The 20,008-nt window shown below is 45.0% G+C and overlaps 1 protein-coding gene across 1 annotated transcript in view; it reads right to left on the bottom strand.

Moving 5' to 3' along the window:
- LOC141108901 (antigen-presenting glycoprotein CD1d-like) overlaps nt 1-20,008 on the bottom strand; it is a 52,029-nt gene that overhangs the window by 28,791 nt on the left and 3,230 nt on the right. Inside the window, exon 2 of the mRNA XM_073600870.1 lies at nt 12,209-12,466. Within this exon, the coding sequence (XP_073456971.1) occupies nt 12,209-12,466 (258 nt within the window). The remainder of the gene's footprint in view (nt 1-12,208; nt 12,467-20,008) is intronic.

The following is a 20,008-nucleotide window of genomic DNA, read 5'->3' as shown; positions in this document are numbered from 1 at the left end:
AATTGTTATTCCACTGCATAGCTTGGTGTCATCTGCAAAGACAGAAATGTTACTTTCGATCCCAGACCCAATATCATTTATAAAGGTATTAAAAAGTAAGGGTCCCAGCACTGAACCTTGGGGTACACCACTGATAACCTTAGACCATTCAGAGTAAGAATCATTAACCACTACTCTCTGAATTCTGTCTTTTAGCCAGTTTTCTATCCATTTACAAACTGATATTTCCAAGCCTGTAGACTTTACCTTACACATGAACCGCATGTGGGGAACTGTGTCGAACGCTTTTGCAAAATCCAAGTATACCACGTCCACAGTCACCCCTCTGTCCAAGGTTTTACTTACCTCTTCATAAAAAGAAATCAGGTTTGTCTGACAACTTCTGTCTTTTATGAATCCATGCTGTCTGTTCTTTAAAATGTTTTTTTTCCAGCAAGAACTCGTCTATGTGGTCTTTTATTAAACGCTCCAGTATCTTCCCGACTATATAAGTTAAACTAAGAGGTCTATAGTTACTTGGTAAAGACTTTGATCCCTTTTTAAATATAGGCACCACGTTCGCCCTGCGCCAATCCAGTGGTACTATTCCCGTGATTAATGAGTCCCTAAAAATTAGATACAATGGCTTTGAAACTACAGAGCTCAATTCTTTTAGGATCCGTGGGTGGATGCCATCAGGTCCAGGTGCTTTATCCACCTTTATTCTGTCTAAATAATTCTGGACCATATCACATTTGAGCCATTGTGGACCATTCGTGGCTGTGTCACTACCACCCCCATTATGGACATGAGCTCCCCCATGCTCCTTTGTATACACAGAGCTGAAGAAAGTATTTAATAAATTTGCCTTCTCTTTGTCCCCAGTCACCCACTCTAGATTATTTTGTAAAGGGCCTACATGCTCAGACCTGACCTTTTTACTATTAATATATTTGAAGAATTTTTTGGGGTTTGTCCTACTATCTTTTGCAATTTGTCATTCGTTTGGAATTTTTGCATCCATGATTTCATTTTTACATGTTCTGTTAAATTCTTTGTAACATTTAAACAACATTAGTGTTCCTTCAGCTTTATATTTTTTAAAAGCTCTTTTCTTATTGTTTATAGCTTCTTTAACTTTGGCCGTGAGCCACATAGGTTTTGTTTTTAGCCTTTTAAACTTATTGCCCATGAGAATATACTTTGCAGTGAGGTCCCAAACAGTCTTTTTGAAGAATTCCCATTTCTGCAAATATTCCCTCCCAGTCTAAATCCTGGAGAGCAGCCCTCATCCTTGGAAAATTTGCTCTCTTGAAGTTAAGTGTTTTTATCTTTCCCGTATGTATTTCTTGTTTACAGCTAACATAAAATGAAATCATGTTATGATCACTGCTACCCAGGTGTTCCTTTATCTGGACATTAGTAATAAGCTCTGCATGGTTTGAGATTACCAGGTTCAACAGAGCTTCATTCCTAGTTGGGGCCTCAATAAACTGGACCATAAAATTGTGCTGTAATAGGTTTATAAATTTATGCCCTTTAACTGTCCCAGCAGTGCCATTACTCCAGTCAATTTCTGGGTAGTTAAAATCCCCCATTATTATCACTGTCCCAGCCCTTGCAGCTCTTTCCATCTGTGTAAGGAGCTGAGTCTCCACCTCCTCGTTAACATTGGGTGGTCTATAACAAACTCCAATGATTAACTTTGAACTACGCCCATCTATATGCAGAAATATGTCTGCAATCTCTGACCATCTCCTGTAATATGTCCGCATTCTCTGACCATCTCCTGTACTATGTCTGCAGTTTTTGACCATCTATTGTAACATGTCTGCAGTCTCTGACCATCTCTTGTATTATGTCTGCAGTCTCTGACCATCTCTTGTAACATGTCTGCAGTCTCTGACGATCTCTTGTATTATGTCTGCAGTCTCTGACCATCTTCTGTATTATGTCTGCAGTCTCTGGCCATCTCTTGTATTATGTCTGCCGTCTCTGATCATCTCCTGTATTATGTCTGCAGTCTCTTACCATCTCCTGTAGTATGTCTGCAGTCTCTGACCATCTCCTGTATTATATCTCCAGTCTCTGACCGTCTCCTGTAGTATGTCTGCAGTCTCTGACCATCTCCTGTAATATGTCCGCATTCTCTGACCATCTCCTGTACTATGTCTGCCGTCTCTGACCATCTCTTGTAACATGTCTGCAGTCTCTGACCATCTCTTGTAACATGTCTGCAGTCTCTGACCATCTCTTGTATTATGTCTGCAGTCTCTGACCATCTCCTGTAGTATGTCTGCAGTCTCTGACCATTTCCTGTACCATGTCTGCAGTCTCTGACCATCTCCTGTACTATGATTGCAGTCTCTGACTGTCTCTTGTATCATGTCTACAGTCTCTGACCATCTCCTGTACTATGTCTGGGGGCTCTTTCTAACAGACTCTCTAACAGAAGCCCTCTCTGTGTGCATCAGAGAGACTCCCCTCCAGGTCTCATTAGTGTACACTCTTCCTGTATTTTCTTTATTATTAAAAGATCATGGGAGGATCCTAGGGTAACAAAGACTTCTTAGGGGAGCATCTCTGTGTTTGAGTCGTTGCCATAGTAACATTTGTAAAGGGGAGGAGTTGGTAAGATGACCACGCCCATGTGGGGGCGCCAGAAATATTTCTGCACCCAGGCGTCTGTGACCATAGGATCGGCCCTGATCCTCTTCCTCCTCAATGATCATGCTGATAGCTTGGAAGAATATTTTTGGTTCTGGGTGCCGCCACCAGTGGCTAAGGCCCAATTTTTCAGCCCCTGTTTAACAGGGGCATGTAATTACAATTTTTGACGCAATATTTTGCAGGAGGGTTCGTTTCTGCGCGCCAACTAGAGTATCTGTGAGAGGTTGCAGTGTTGTGGCACCAGCACCAGTGCCTGAGGCCCAATTGTTCAGCCCCTGTTTAACAGGGGCGTGTAATAACAATTTTTGATGCAATATTTTGCAGGAGGGTTTGTTGCTGCGCTCAACTAGAGTATTTGTGCGGGGTTGCAGTGTTGTGGCACCAGTGCCTAAGGCCCAATTTTTCTGCCCCTGTTCAACAGGTGCATGTAATTACAATTCTTGATCTAATATTTCTTAGCAGGGCCCGTTCCTGCGCCCACCAAGAGTAACTGTGAGGGCTTACAGTGTTGTGGCAACACCAACATCTAAGGCAGAGTATATAGGGCAGGACACCAACATCTTTCTGCAGAGTATATAGGGCATGACCCTACTTTCAAACATCCAACTTACAAACGACTCCTATTTGCAAACGGAAGGAGACAACAGGAAGTGAGATGAAATCTACCCCTAGGAAGGGAAATTCTCTCCTGTAAGAGTTAATGTGGGAAAAAAATGTCTCCTCTCCACTGATGCTTTATCACCAATCCTTGTTTCACTAAAACCCCCAAATTTTCAAAAAGCATTTGTCATTGGGACAGAAAGTGAGGGGAAATCTTCTGAAGAGATGCACAGACAGCAAAACAAATGTTACAGGGGTGATAACCCTTCCCTATGTTTTCCAAAAAGCTTAAAAAAAAGATTTTTTTCCTGGAGCTACACTTTAAAAATGTACCAGTTCAAAATTACAAACAGATTCTACTTAAGAACAAACCTACAGTCCCTGTCTTGTTTGCACCGCCTGTATACTGCTGTTCAGAGTATATAGGGCCTGGGGGCCCCACGCCTTTCCTTTTTTTTTAATTTGGGTGCTGGGTTCCCCTTACTATCCATACAAGACCCAAAGGGCCTGGTAATGGACTGGGGGGTACCCATGCCGATTGTCCCACTGATTTTCATCCATATTGCCAGGACCTGACATTACATTAAAGCCGCAAGCAGTTTTAAATGACTTTTATTCCTTTAAAAATGTCATTTTGTGCAGGGTCTGTTCTAAACACGAGAAACACGCGCCACTTTACAAGCATACTATAGACACCCCCCAGGTATGATATTTAAAGGAATATTTCACTTTTTTTTTCACTTTAAGCATCATTAAAATCCCTGCTCCCGAAAAAACGGCTGTTTTTTAAAAAAATGTTTGCATTGATACATGTCCCCTGGGGCAGGACCCGGGTCCCCAAACCCTTTTTAGGACAATACCATGCAAATTAGCCTTTAAAATTAGCACTTTTGATTTTGAATGTTCAAATCCCATAGACTTAAATGAGGTTCTAAAGTTTGCGTAAATTTTTGGTCCGTTCGCAGGTTCTGGTGCGAACCGAACCTGGGGGGTGTTCGGCTCATCCCTAGCCTTTACCTAAGCTACCTTGGATAGATCAAATGAATAGAAAATAAAAATACACATTTATCATGCTATCTGCCATTCTCAGATCTAAATGACCTAAGTAGGCGAAAAACACAAAAAAACAAATATTTTTTGTAAATCCATCTCAAAACCTTTTATTGTCTACAAAATGTTTTTGGGATCCACTTCTTAGTTGGTAAGGTTGAATAAAGACACATGTCCATTCAGTTCAGTGTGTGTATGTGTGCTTCCATATCTCTGTACATTGTGTACTGAAAAACACATCTAAAAGTTTTTTTAATTTATCAGCACTTTCTGTTGACACCACCTACTGTGGAAGGGAGTTCCACATCCTCACTGCTCTAACAGTAAAGAACCCCCTACGCGGTTAAACCACTTCAGCCACGGAAGATTTGGCTGCTGAATGACCGGGCCATTTTTTGCGATTCGGCACTGCGTTGCTTTAACTGACAATTGCGTGGTCATGCGACGCTGCACCCAAAGAAAATTGACGTCCTTTTTTCCCCACAAATGAAGCTTTCTTTTGGTGGTATTTGATCGTAATGGCGGTAATCTGCGTTTTTTATCATGAATGTGACATTATGGCGGACACATTGGACAATTTTGACACATTTTTGGGACCATTGGCATTTATACAGCGATCAGTGCTATAAAAATGCATTGATTACTGTAGAAATGTCACTGGCAGTGAAGGGGTTAACACTAGGGGCAATCAAGGGGTTAATTGTGTTCCCTGGGAGGTGATTCTAACTGAAGGGGGAGGGGACTGACTAGAGGAAGTGACAGATCGTGGTTCCTAGCTAATAGAAACACACGATCTGTCACTCCTCTCAGAACAGAACATGGATTTGTGTGTTTACACATACACTTCCATGTTCTGTCCCTCGTGCTCGCGGTTGCTCATGGCCAGCAGTCATCGCGACCGCCGGCCACGAGCATCAGCACCCCAGCAGTGCAGCGGGCGTGGGCATGCACGCGCCTGCCATCCCAATCCCGCGAGCCGGCGTATAGCTACAACGGTTCGCGGGATCATGCCGACCTGCCGCAGTAAAATGACGGTGGTTGGTCGGCAAGCGGTTAAGACTTAAAAGCTTATTGTCCTTTATTAGGTGACCACATGTCTTCTTTGGAAATCTAATGCCGCGTACAAGGGGGCCCCCAGATCCCGGCCCCCCACCCTATGTGAATGAGTAAGGGGTACATGGTACCCCTACCCATTCACCTAGGGAAAAAGTGTAAGTAATTAAACACACTACACAGGTTTTTAAAATATTTTATTAAACAGCTCCGGGGGGGGATCTTCCTCCGGCTTCGGGGGTCTTCTTCCGGCTTCGGGGGTCCCTCCGCTTCATCTTCTCCCGGCGTCTGGTTGGTTCTTCTCCGCTCTCTTCTCCCGGTGTTCCAGTTCTTCGGCCGGCTCCTCTGCTGTCTTCAGGTAGCTCTCTTGCCAGCAGAGGTCCGGACTTCTGGGCTTCTGGGCTTCTTGTCTTGTCTTCTCTTCCCCAGATGTTGACACGATGCTCTCTCCGGCTGGACTGCTCTCCGAGGGCTGCGTTGTGATTTATATAGGTGGAGACCCCGCCCCCTTTTGATGTCACAGTCCCTGGGCATGCTGGGACTGTGACGTTTTAGGGGGCGTGGTCACTGGGTGATGTTGACCATGCCCCCTAAAACGTCACAGTCCCAGCATGCCCAGGGACTGTGACATCAAAAGGGGGCGGGGTCTCCACCTATATAAGTCACAACGCAGCCCTCGGAGAGCAGTCCAGCCGTAGAGAGCGTCGTGTCAACATCTGGGGAAGAGAAGACAAGACAAGAAGCCCAGAAGCCCAGAAGCCCAGAAGTCCGGACCTCTGCTGGCAAGAGAGCTACCTGAAGACAGCAGAGGAGCCGGCCGAAGAACTGGAACACCGGGAGAAGAGAGCGGAGAAGAACCAACCAGACACCTGGAGAAGATGAAGCGGAGGGACCCCCGAAGACGGAAGAAGACCCCCGAAGCCGGAGGAAGATCCCCCCCGGAGCTGTTTAATAAAATATTTTAAAAACCTATGTAGTGTGTTTAATTACTTACACTTTTTCCCTAGGTGAATGGGTAGGGGTACCATGTACCCCATACTCATTCACATAGGGTGGGGGGCCCCCTTATTAAAGGGGGCTCCCAGATTCCGATAAGCCCCCCGCCCGCAGACCCCGACAACCAACGGCCAGGGTTGTCGGGAAGAGGCCCTTGTCCTCATCAACATGGGGACAAGGTGCTTTGGGGTGGGGGGGCCCCGCAGGGCGCCCCCCTCCCCCAAAGCACCCACCCCCCCATGTTGAGGGCATGCGGCCTAGTACGGTTCAGGAGGGGGGAACTCGCTCGTCCCCACCCCCTTTCCTGACCGGCCAGGCTGCGTGCTCAGATCGGGGTCCGGTATGGATTTTAGGGGGGACCCCACGCCGTTTTTTCAGCGTATGGGGTGCCCCTTATAATCCATACCAGACCTAAGGGCCTGGTATGCCTGCGACGGGGCTCGCAAGGTGTCAATCTCGCCGATAAAAGCCGTCAAAATGAACGGACTTGTCCGTGTGTGGTCAAGTCCATTCATTCTGAAAGTCCGCCGGAACTCCGGCGAAAGTCCGTCGGAAAGACGGGCAGACTTAGCCCGCCGCAAAGTCCGGGCGTGTGTGGGCAAGTCCGTCCGTTTTAAAGTCCGGCGCACCTGGCGGACAAAGTCCGTCAGAAAGTGTGCCGGACCAAGTAGGATAGAAAGTCCGACCGTGTGTACGCGGCATTAGATTAAATAGTTTGATACAGTCAATGTTCAAAGTATATTTGTATATTGCAATCATATTCCCTCTTAAGTGCCCCTTCTTTTGGGAGAATACATTTAATTTGTGTGGTTGTTCCTCATAACTGAGGTCCACCCCCTTTTATTAGTTTTGTTGCCCTTCTCTGGACTTTCTCTAGTTCAAGGACATCCTTCCCGAGGAATGGTAACCAAAACTGGATCACATACTCACTCAAGATGTGGCCAAACCAGAATTTTGTTAAAGCGGAGTTCCACCCTATTTTACATCTTTTGCTCAATCACATGCCAGGAATGTATTCAGTTATAAACTGAGGTTTTGTTTTTTTTTTTTTCTTTTGTACCTGCGTTTTTTCCATGTCCTTCTCTGCTTCCTGTATGAGTCCACTGCAGATATGGGCGGGTATTCTGCTGGTATTACGTAATTTCCTGTGTGCTGCACTGTCTCCTGGGAGCTCGTGTCATTGTTCCCAGGAGTCATTGCGGAGGCCTTCTGCGAGTTCTCACAGGATTTCGAAAGAAGAACGCCGCCCGTTGTGATGGCAACCCTAACGTTTACGGCGCTGCACGCCGTAAACACTGAGCATGCGTGGGAAATAGCGGTGAATGCTGGGAGCTCAGCATTTACCGGATCCCGGAAATCAATGCTTGTGGGCTTCACATGCCCACAAGCAAGATGGGAACGGCCAGGATCAATTTTTATAAATACTTATTGAAAACGAAAATGGACAGCAGCAGATTTAAAAAACCAAAACAGTGAGCATCACTTTATGATTGTATAAGTGTCTGAATGACTACAAAAAAAAAATAGGAATGGTCGCGGGAACCCCGCTTTAAGTGGTAGGTAGAATTATAGTTTTATCTCTTGAGTAGATACCCTTTTTAATGCACGATAATAGTCTGCTAGACTTGCTTGCTGCAGCTTGGGATTGTATGTTAGTGTTAAATCTCCGATCAACTAGGATCTTAAAATCTTTGATTCCTTAAGAGGTTCTCCCCCTAGCATCCAAGTATTTTGCATGCAATTCCAAAGTGCATTTTTCAATGCAGAACCTCATCTGCCACATTGCTGCACACCCTTCTATTTTATCTAGGTCTTCTTTTAAAGTCTCTATACCCTGTTGCAAACGTATTACCCTGCTTAAAGAGGAACTAGGGTCATTGAAAAAAAAATGATTCTACATGCAGAGCAGCGGCTGAGGAGCACGCCTGCTTGGGTGCCCACATTGCAAACTGCTTGCTCTGGGAGCATTCAGCAGGACGGAGGGGCCAGGAGAGCCATCGGGGGACCCAAGAAGAGAAGGATCAGGGCTGCTCTGTGCAAAAGTATGACATGTTTGTTATTTTTAATCTATTTTTGCCTTTAACCACTTCAGCCCCGGAAGGATTTACCCCCCTTCCTGACCAGAGCACTTTTTGCGATTCTATACTGCGTCACTTTAACTGACAATTGCGCGGTCGTGCGACATTGTACCCAAACAAAATTGATGTCTGTTTTTCCCCACAAATAGAGCTTTCTTTTGGTGGTATTTGATTGCCTCTGCGGATTTTATTTTTTGTGCCATAAACAAAAGAATAGCGACAATTTTGAAAAAAACACATTATTTTTTACTTTTTGCTATAATAAATATCCCCCAAAAATATATATAAAAAAAAAGATTTATAGCATTTTTATTATTATTTTTTTTACTAGTAATGGCAGCGATCTGTGATTTTTATCGTGACTACGACATTATGGCGGACACATCGGACAATTTTGACACATTTTTAGGACCATTGCTATTAATACAGAGATCAATGCTATACAAATGCATTGATTACTGTAAAAATGTTACTGGCAGTGAAGGGGTTAACACTAGGGGGCGATCAAGGGGTTAACTGTGTTCCCTGGGAGGTGATTTTAACTGAAGGGGGAGGGGACTGACTGGAGGAAGTACATCTTCGCCAGCACACCATGGATCAGCAAACAAGATTGTACAAAAAAGGTTTTTAATCGAAAATGGTCACATCACAAGAGAGGTGCAACGTTTCGGGGCCACGCAGGACCCCTACGACGAAGGGGTCCTGCGCGGCCCCAAAACGTTGCACCTCTCTTGTGATGTGACCGTTTTCGATTAAAAACCTTTTTTGGACAATCTTGTTTGCTGATCCATGGTGTGCTGGCGAAGATGTACTTCTGTTTGATGCTTCCAGAACCCAACTGGTAATCGTTACAGCACCCGATAATGTTCTATTGCCATTTGTCCGGGAACGTGTGCGACTGGAATATCGAATTGACTAGAGGAAGTGACGGATCGTGGTTCCTAGCTAATAGGAATACACGATCCATCACTCCCCTTCAGAACAGAACAGGGAAGTGTGTGTTTACATCCACTCGTCCCTGTTCTGTGTCTCCTGCTCACGATCGCTCGTGGCCGGCGGTCATCGTGACCGTCAGCCACGAGCATCGGCACCCCCGCTGTGCAGCCGGCGCGCGCCTGCTATCCCGACCCCGAGAGACAACGTATAGCTATGACGGCTTGAGCAGGGGAGCCAACCTGCCACAGTATAACTGCGGCGGGTGGTTGGGAAGCAGTTAATATCACTTTAAAATACTGTGTAAAGTTACAAAAAGATATCAATAAGAGCAAATCCAGAGATGGGCAACAAAAATGATAAAAGGTCTGAGGGATAAAACATATCAGGAGTACTTAATATGTACACTCTTGAGGAAACAAGGAAAAGGGAGACATCAATGAAACATTTAAATACATTAAAGTGGGGTTCCACCCAAAAAACAAAACTACCTGGAAAAATTCTAAAAAACAAAAAACAAAAAAACATTTGGATATTTTTTTTTTCACTTACCTCTAAATGCCTGTTGCTAGGTGGTCCCTTGTAGTCTGCCTGTTCCTTAGCCTGGGCTGGTGACATCACTTCCCCCTCGGCACAGGAAGGGCTCCGCTCTGCTCCCTCCCTCCTGTCAATCATCTGGGACCCAGGTGATTGAGCGGCCAATCACGGCGCGCGGCGCCGCTCGCGCATGCGCAGTGGGTGCCAGGCTGTGAAGCCACAGCCCGGCGCCCACAGTTGAAATGCCAGCGCCGATGAGGGGAGGGGGGGGGACGAGTGGGGCTTCAATCCCCCGCATCGCTGGACCCAGGGACAGGTAAGTGTCCAATTAAAAGTCAGCAGCTGCAGTATTTGTAGCTGCTGACTTTTAATTTTTTTTTTTTTTTTGACGCCCCCCCTGGGTGGAACTCCTCTTTAAGGTGGTGAATACAGTTCATGATATGACCTCAGACTAGCAGGAGGTAATGTAAGTGTAAAATTATATTAGAAATGATTGTTTTCCAAAAGAATAGCTGATGTTTGCAAAGGAGTTCCAGCAGAGGTAGTGAGTCAGCCAATAGTTATTTTAACAATATTCAGGACACACATACACTTTATTGTCAAAAGTATTGGGACGTCTGCCTTTACACGCACATGAACTTTAGTGGCATCCCAGTCTTCAGCCCCATACACACTAGTAGATTTTCTGCAGATTTTTGTCCTGAGATTTACCAAAACCATATATTATGAGGTCAAGCCTTAAGAGTTTCAATCAGGCAGGCCCTTGCCCTACATGGTTTTGGTAAATCTGAAGACAAAAATCTGCAGAAAATCTAATAGTGTGTATGGGGCCTTAGTCCGTAGGGCTCAATATTGTGTTGGCCCACCCGTTGCAGCTATAACAGCTTCAACTCTTCTGGGAAGGCTGTCCACAAGGTTTAGGAGTGTGTCTAAGGGAATGTTTTACCATTCTTCCAGAAGCACATTTGTGTGGTCAGGCACTGATGTGGACGAGAAGGCCTGGCTCACAGTCTCCGCTCTAATTCATCCCAAAGGTGGTCTACCAGGTTGAGGTCAGGACTTTGTGCAGGCCAGTCAAGTTCCTCCACCCCAAACTCATCCATGTCTTTATGGACCTTGCTTTGTGCACTGGTCCAAATCATTTGGTGGAGGGGGGATTATGGTGTGGGGTTGTTTTTCAGGGGTTGGGCTTGGCCCCTTAGTTCCAGTAAAGGGAACTCTTAAGGCGTCAGCATCCCAAGACATTTTAGACAATTTCATGCTCCAAACTTTGTGGGAACAGTTTGGGGATGGCCTCTTCCTGTTCCAACATGCAGAGGTGGGGGACTCAAGTCACCTGTTTGAGGATTTGCGACTTGCTTGACAAAATTAAATAAATGACTCGACTTGACTTTGACTTGTCACTAATGACTTGCAACTTGACTTTGACTTGGGCTATTTGACTTGCAATGACTTGGCACCACCAGTGCTGTGTCTTGGCCTAGGCAAAAGCCGCCCCCCCACAAAAAAAAAGCTCCCCCCAAGTCCCGGCTTTGGGGTGGATCAGTATTTTGACTTCATTTGTGACTTGACCAAAATAAATGACTTGACTTGACTTGCTTGACTTCTAGCAGGGACTCGACTTGACTTGCTTGCTTTTCGCCACAGTAACTTGGGACTTGCTTGTGACTTGAAGGTTAAGACTTAAGACTTGCTTGTGACTTGCACATGTGTGAATTACTCCCATCACTGCCAACATGATTGCATACCAGTGCACAAAGCAAGGTCCATAAAGACATGGATGAGTGAGGTTGGGGTGAGGAACTTGACTGGACTGCACAGAGTCCTGACCTCAACCGATAGAATACCTTTGGGATGAATTAGATTGGAGACTGCGAGCCAGGCCTTCTCGTCCAACATCAGTGCCTGACCTCACAAATGCGTTTCTGGAAGAATGGTCAAACATTTCCATAGACACACTCCTAAACCTTGTGGAAGGCCTCCCCAGAAGAGTTGAAGCTGTTATAGCTGCAAGGGGTGGGCAGTATATTCAATATTGAACCCTACGGACTAAGACTGGGAAGCCATTAAAGGTCACGTGCACGTAAAGGCAGGTGTCCCAATACTTTTGACAATGTAGTGTACATCTATACTAAAAACAGTTGAAAAGACAGAAAAAGATTGAAAAGGGAGCCGGTATAACGGACCACTTGGTATTTTTTTGTAGTCACACTTCTATAGTTCTTTATTAAATAAACAATCTGTGTCGAAAGGAAAGATGGGTCATCAGAAAGGGTGGGGATTAGTTCATTGGATCTGACGGTGAGGTTTACCTTTTAATCTAGCAGTCTGTGACTTCGTTATGATGTGTTTTTTGACGTAATTGGCATAGTTGATAAGAACCATTTGGAAGAAGTTCCACTCAAACTCTGACAGGTTCCCTTTAGACCAGCTCTGGGTGAAGGTTATCTCTTTGGAGTTATTGTGAAAAGCAAGAGTTATAATGCCACCAATCTGTGCAGTGCCCCAGGGGTACATGGTCATGTTCTCTGTAACTTCTGTTGTCTGAGTAAATGTGAGCTCAAAGCACCCTACACAAAAGAATAAAATGCATTACTGAAAATGATAGATAGATAGGAGCAGTGGCAGCTGGTGGTTTTTTCTTTTGGGGGAGTGGCAAACAACCACGGTCGGCCGGGAGGATGGTCCCCATCGGTCCCCATCTACTCAGCTTTATTTCATCCTCCTCCTGTGGATCACAGCAGCTTCTGCCATGCATCTCCCTCCTCTTCCTCCTCCTAGGTGTCCAATAGGATCACCTGTCCTTTCAGCCAACCTGGAAACTGGTAGACCCACACTTCCTGATTGGCAGAGAGGCGATTCAGTGTTTAGAAAAGCGAATATTCGTTTGCTTTTCTAACACACCTGCGTGGGCTCCAAGCACAAGGCTCTGCGTCCAGAGCCCACCGTATTTTGAAGCCTATTAGAGTCTCTGGCTCTAATCAGGTGCTTCAAAAAAACACCCCCGCCGCTGTAATTCATGCGCCCGGCATCCTGAAAGGGACAAGACGCTTGAATAGGGGGTGGCCGCGGTGATGGAAATGGGAGGCGGAACCTGTGCGCCTTTAATGGACGGGACGCCCCTGGGTAGGGGGATCTTTTATATGTGTATAAAACAACCATACAGATTATAAATTGAGTTAACCACTTCAACCCCGGAAGGATTTACCCCCTTCCTGACCAGAGCACTTTTTACAATTTGGCACTGCGTCGCTTTAACTGCTAATTGCGCGGTCATGCAATGCTGTACCCAAACGAAATTTGCGTCCTTTTCTTCCCACAAATAGAGCTTTCTTTTGATGGTATTTGATCACCTTTACCGTTTTTATTTTTTGCGCTATACACGGAAAAAGACCGAAAATTTTGAAAAAAAATGATATTTTCTACATTTTGTTCTAAAAAAATCCAATAAACTCAATTTTAGTCATACATTTAGGCCAAAATGTATTCAGCCACATGTCTTTGGTAAAAAAAATGTCAATAAGTGTATATTTATTGGTTTGCGCAAAAGTTATAGCGCCTACAAACTTGGGTACATTTTCTGGAACACAGCCTTTAATTTATGACTGCCTATGTCGTTTCTTGAGGTGCTAAAATGGCAGGGCAGTACAAAACCCCCACAAATGACCCCATTTTGGAAAGTAGACACCCCAAGGAAATTGCTGAGAGGCATGCTGAGCCCATTGAATATTCATTTTTTTTGTCCCAAGTGATTGAATAATGACAAAAAAAATTTTACAAAAAGTTGTCACTAAATGATATATAGCTCACACAGGCCATGGGCCTATGTGGAATTGCACCCCAAAATACATTTAGCTGCTTCTCCTGAGTATGGGGATACCACATGTGTGGGACTTTTTGGGAGCCTATCCGCGTACGGGGCCCCGAAAACCAATCACTGCCTTCAGGATTTCTAAGGGCGTACATTTTTGATTTTACTCCTCACTACCTATCACAGTTTTGAAGGCCATAAAATGCCCAGATGGCACAACCCCCCCCCCCCCAAATGACCCCATTTTGGAAAGTAGACACCCCAAGCTATTTGCTGAGAGGCATGTTGAGTCCATGGAATGTTTTATATTTTGACACAAGTTGCGGGAAAGTGACAATTTTTTTTTTTTTTTGCACAAAGTTGTCACTAAATGATATATTGCTCACACAGGTCATGGGCATATGTGGAATTGCACCCCAAAATACATTTAGCTGCTTCTCCTGAGTATGGGGATACCACATGTGTGGGACTTTTTAGGAGCCTAGCCGTATACGGGGCCCCGAAAACCAATCACTGCCTTCAGGATTTCTAAGGGTGTAAATTTTTGATTTCACTCTTCACTGCCTATCACAGTTTCGGAGGCCATGGAATGCCCAGGTGGCACAAACCCCCCCCAAATGACCCCATTTTGGAAAGTAGACACCCCAAGCTATTTGCTGAGAGGCATTGTGAGTATTTTGCAGCTCTCATTTGTTTTTGAAAATGAAGAAAGACAAGAAAAAAATTTTTTTTTTCTTTTTTTCATTTTCAAAACTTTGTGACAAAAAGTGAGGTCTGCAAAATACTCACTATACCTCTCAGCAAATAGCTTGGGGTGTCTACTTTCCAAAATGGGGTCATTTGGGGGGGTTTGTGCCACCTGGGCATTCCATGGCCTCCGAAACTGTGATAAGCAGTGAAGAGTGAAATCAAAAATTTACGCCCTTAGAATGCCTGAAGGCGGTGCTTGGTTTTCGGGGTCCCGTGCGCAGCTAGGCTCCCAAAAAGTCCCACACATGTGGTATCCCCGTACTCAGGAGAAGCAACAGAATGTATTTTGGGGTGTAATTTCACATATTCCCATGGCATGTTTGAGCAATATATCATTTAGTGACAACTTTGTGCAAAAAAAAAAAAAAATTTGTCTCTTTCCCACAACTTGTGTCACAATATAAAATATTCCAAGGGCTCGATATGCCTCTCAGCAAATAGCTTGGGGTGTCTACTTTCCAAAATGGGGTAATTTGGGGGGGGTTTGAACTGTCCTGGCATTTTATGCACAACATTTAGAAGCTTATGTCACACATCACCCACTCTTCTAACCGCTTGAAGACAAAGCCCTTTCTGACACTTTTTGATTACATGAAAAAAAAAAATTTTTTTTTGCAAGAAAATTACTTTGAACCCCCAAACATTATATATTTTTTTAAAGCAAATGCCCTACAGATTAAAATGGTGGGTGTTTCATTTTTTTTTTCAAACAGTATTTGCGCAGCGATTTTTCAAATGCATTTTTTGGGGAAAAAACACACTTTTTAAAATTTTAATGCACTAAAACACACTATATTGCCCAAATGTTTGATGAAATAAAAAAGATGATCTTAGGCCGAGTACATGGATACCAAACATGACATGCTTTAAAATTGCGCACAAACGTGCAGTGGCAACAAAATAAATACATTTTTAAAAGCCTTTACAAGCTTTTACAGGTTACCACTTTAGATTTACAGAGGAGGTCTACTGCTAAAATTACTGCCCTCGGTCTGACCTTCGCGGTGATACCTCACATGCATGGTGCAATTGCTTTTTACATTTGACGCCAGACCGATGCTTGCGTTCGCTTTAGCGCGAGAGCAGGGGGGACAGGGGTGCTTTTTTTTTTTTTTTTTTTCTTTATTATTTTTTGCTTTTTTAACTTATTTTTAAACTGTTCCTTTCATTTTTTTTTTTTAAATCATTTTTATTGTTATCTCAGGGAATGTAAATATCCCCTATGATAGCAATAGGTAGTGACAGGTACTCTTTTTTGAAAAAATTGGGGTCTATTAGACCCTAGATTTCTCCTCTGCCCTCAAAGCATCTGACCACACCAAGATCGGTGTGATAAAATGCTTCCCCAATTTCCCAATGGTGCTATTTACATCCGGCGAAATCTAAGTCATAAAATGCTCGTAGCTTCCGGTTTCTTAGGCCATAGAGATGTTTGGAGCCACTCTGGTCTCTGATCAGCTCTATGGTCAGCTGGCTGAATCACCGGCTGCATTCTCAGGTTCCCTGTTGAGACAGGAGAGCCAGAGAAAAACACGGAAGACGGTGGGGGGGGCATTCTCTCCCACTGCTTGTAAAAGCAGTCTAGAGGCTAATTAGCCACTAGGATTGCTTTTACGTGAAAGCCGACCGCTGGCTGAAAAGAATGATACCAAGATGATACCTAAACCTGCAGGCATCATTCTGGTATAACCACTCAAAGTCGTGAATGGTGTACCTTAAGACAAAAAAATGGTTAACAATAAAGCACAGTAAACTGTAAAGTATAAAAAATTGCATACCTGAAAAGCAAACATGATAAAACATAATAACAATAAAACATTGCAGAATAGAATACAGTAAAAAAGAGCAGAACAATAGAGAGAGAATAGAGAGAGAACAATAAAACGACAACTATTTTTTTTTATTTTATATTTTTGTTTGTGTGCTTTTTTTTTTTTTACACTTTTTTTGTAACTGTAACTTTTATAACTGTAACCGGTTCCAGGTTCGGGTCTCTCAAAATGCGATGGCATCTTGGGAGACCCTGTGAAAGTGTGCCTAGTCTGTGGAATGCTGTACCCTACGCTAATACTCAACTAGTGAATGGTAGCGTTCAAAACATTCACCAATGCAAAGACCAGGATTGTCAGGACAGAAGGGACAATAATAGCGGGTGTCACGCCTATATCCGTGGTTGTTGCAGACACATCTTTTTTCGGGGGGTTCGTTGGGTAGGGGTACTCGGGAGGACATAAAAATGCCTCTCATGCAGCTGACTGCATTTGGTTGGGGATGTGAATGGGGGAAGTACGGGCGCTGCAGAAGCGGTGGGTTCCCAATTAGGATTGGTGAATGCAGCAGGAAGGGCACTATGGGCACGACGGGCCTGTGTTTGTCTTTTTGGTGGCAGCGGGACACTACTTGTGCTTGCCACCTCACCAGCTTGAACTGCACTTATGGGACTCGCCACGTCACCAAGTGTTACTGCAGTGCTGGTTTGACTACGACCGGGGTGTACTAGGCCGCTGGTGCTTGCCAGTTCAATAAAAAGCTACCAAAAAAACTGTTAGCGATCGCAGGGATCAGGCCTGACTCTGCGAACGCTGCAGTTATGTGTTTAGTGTTTTGTAAGTGACAGTGATCGATCGATACTGCACTTGAGTGGGCTGGGCTGGGCCGGGGCGGAGGGGAAAAACGCAGGTGCTAGCAGGTATCTGGGCTGATCCCGCTAACACTGCGTTTTTGGGAACCCTAAACTGCTGGGGACGCTAGTATAGATCTGATCGGATCAGATATTGATCCGTTCAGATACTATACCACTAAGGAAGGCGTACGTTGCGTGCGTGGGTGTTAGCGGTACTGGCGCTAACCTGACGCTGCCTGGGGCTAGTGCTTGCCAGTTCACCAAAATGCTACCAAAAAAACTGTTAGGGATCACCGGGATCAGGCCTGACTCTGCGAACGCTGCAGTTATGCGTTTAGTGTTTTGTAAGTGACAGTGATCGATCGATACTGCGCTTGGGTGGGCTGGGCTGGGACGGGCGGAGGGGCAAAACGCAGGTGCTAGCAGGTATCTGGGCTGATCCCGCTAACACTGCGTTTTTGGGAACCCTAAACTGCTGGGGATGCTAGTATAGATCTGATCGGATCAGATATTGATCCGTACAGATACTATACCACTAAGGGAGGCGCATGCTGCGTGCGTGGGTGTTAGCGATACTGGTGCTAATCTGACGCTGCCTGGGGCGACGCATATAACCGCCAGGCAATTAGGGGGCTAAACCTTTATTCGGTAATAAACGGCGGGTGCCCTGACACTATAAAAAATAAACGAACTAACCAGCGTCACTGTAACGGTTATACGGTGATCAGTGGTGAAAGGGTTAACTAGGGGGCAATCAAGGGGTTAAAACATTCATTAGGTAGTATATGGGGGTCAGTGTCCCTACAAAACGCTGACGGCGAACCTAAATATTTACCTCCCTAACTAGCGTCACCAGCGACACTAATGCCGCGTACACACGGTCGGACTTTTCAGCTACAAAAGTCCGACAGCCTGTCCGACATACTTCCGGCGGACTTTCGGCAGACTTGCGGCGGACTTGTGGCAGACTTTCTAACGAACGGACTTGCCTACACACGACCACACAAAAGTCCGACGGATTCGTACATGATGACGTACACCAGACTAAAATAAGGAAGTTCACAGCCAGTAGCCAATAGCTGCCCTAGCGTGGGTTTTTGTCCGTCGGACTAGCACACAGACGAGCGGATTTCGGGGTCCGTCGTAGTTACGACGTAAAGATTTGAAGCATGTTTCAAATCTAAAGTACGTCGGATTTGAGGCTAAAAAAGTACGTTGAAAGTCCGGAGAAGCCCACACACGATCGGATTACCAGCCAGCTTTAGTCCGTCAGCGTCCGTTGGACTTTTGTAGACGAAAAGTCCGACCGTGTGTACGCGGCATAATACAGTGATCAGAAAAATGATCGCTTAGTGACACTGGCGACAGGGGGTGATCAAGGGGTTAAAACTTTTTTAGGGGGGTTAGGGGGGTATCCTAGACCTAAAGGGGGCTAACCCTAACTGCCCTAACACAGTAACTGTCACAAACTGACACCAATACAGTAATCAGAAAAAAAAAAAAAAAAAACCTGCTTGGTGTCAGTGTGACAGGGAGGGGGGAGGGGTGATTGGGGGGGGATCGGGGGGGTAATTGGGGGGATCGGGGGTGTAATGTGTGCCTGGCATGTTCTACTGTGTGTGTGTTGTGCACTCACATTACAGTCTTCTCTCCTCGGCGCCGGAACGGAAAATACCGAGCCGAGGAGAGACATCATTTCCTCTGCCTCTGTGTACAATACAGAGGCAGGAAAATGATCCCATTGGCTGGGAACGATCGCGAGGGGGGGGCCACGAATGGATGGCCTCCTCCTCACCACCGATCGCCGGGGAGGATTTGCCGACCGCCGCAGGCACGGGGGGGTCCGATCGGACCCCCCACCCGCGGGCAGGCAAGGACGTACCTGTAAGTCCTTTTGCCTGTCTGTGCCGCTCTGAGGATGTATATGTTCGTGCGGCGGTCGGGCAACTGGTTAAAGTAGAAACTAAACCCATCATTAAAAAAAAACCTTATATTCCAGGCATGCTGGGAATGTTAACCTGCCACATTTGTTTGTGCTCTCTACTAAACTCTCAAACCATCCAATGGCTGGTGTCATAACTGATCACATGTGCAGCATCATGGCAGTTGCAGATCAAACAGAGACTAAGATGGCAGCTTCCCTGACTGAAAAGGATAGGAGGGTTTAGTTCAGCTTTAAAGTGAAACTTTATTTAGAAAATGAAGTCCTGCTAGATCATTTCATGCTGGCCCTTTTGCAGGTATAGCTTCAATGTAAAACATTAAAAATAAGTGCCTATTCTGTTTAAAATCCAGTAATACACTGTTTCACCCTGCTCTACACATGCTCAGTTTCTCTCTATTATAAGGCACTGCCGAGTTTGTAGAGGCCGGTCTGCTGACATCCTTAAAGTGGAATTAAACCCTTCTATCCTTTACAACCTGCTTCTGTTTGATCTGCAACTGCCATAGTGCTGCACATGTGATCAGTTATGACACCGGCCATTTGATGGTTTGACAGATTAGTGGAGGACACAAGCGAGGACACAAGTGGAGGACACAAGTGGAGGACACAAGCAAATTAGTTAGCAATCCAGGAATGCAACTGGTTTTTGAAGCCGTTAAATCTATGGGTTTAGTTCTGCTTTATGATTTACTGCTGTTCAGGGGCTCTGGGCTTCAGAAAAATGGCAGCCTCCAGCAAGAAGAAACAGGAGGATTGCTGGAGGCAATTTACAGCACACACTAATTTTGACAGCATAATTATTAATGTGCAATGTATGTTTCTTGCTAAAGAACATTTTTTTTATCAAGTTGTTATGGGTAAAGTTCTGCTTTAAGGTGATATTTATACAGTTATCTTCTCAATGTAGAATAAAAAGGGAAAAGAAGAGAAAAAACTGTATAGCGATAGAGACCAATTTATTTCTATACAATAGTTAATCTACC

The sequence above is a fragment of the Aquarana catesbeiana genome, linkage group LG09 (assembly GCF_042186555.1).
Source record: "Aquarana catesbeiana isolate 2022-GZ linkage group LG09, ASM4218655v1, whole genome shotgun sequence".
NCBI classification, from domain to species: Eukaryota; Metazoa; Chordata; class Amphibia; order Anura; family Ranidae; genus Aquarana; species Aquarana catesbeiana.
Note: the sequence above shows the minus strand (reverse complement) of the source record. Positions and strands in the feature narration are given on the sequence as shown.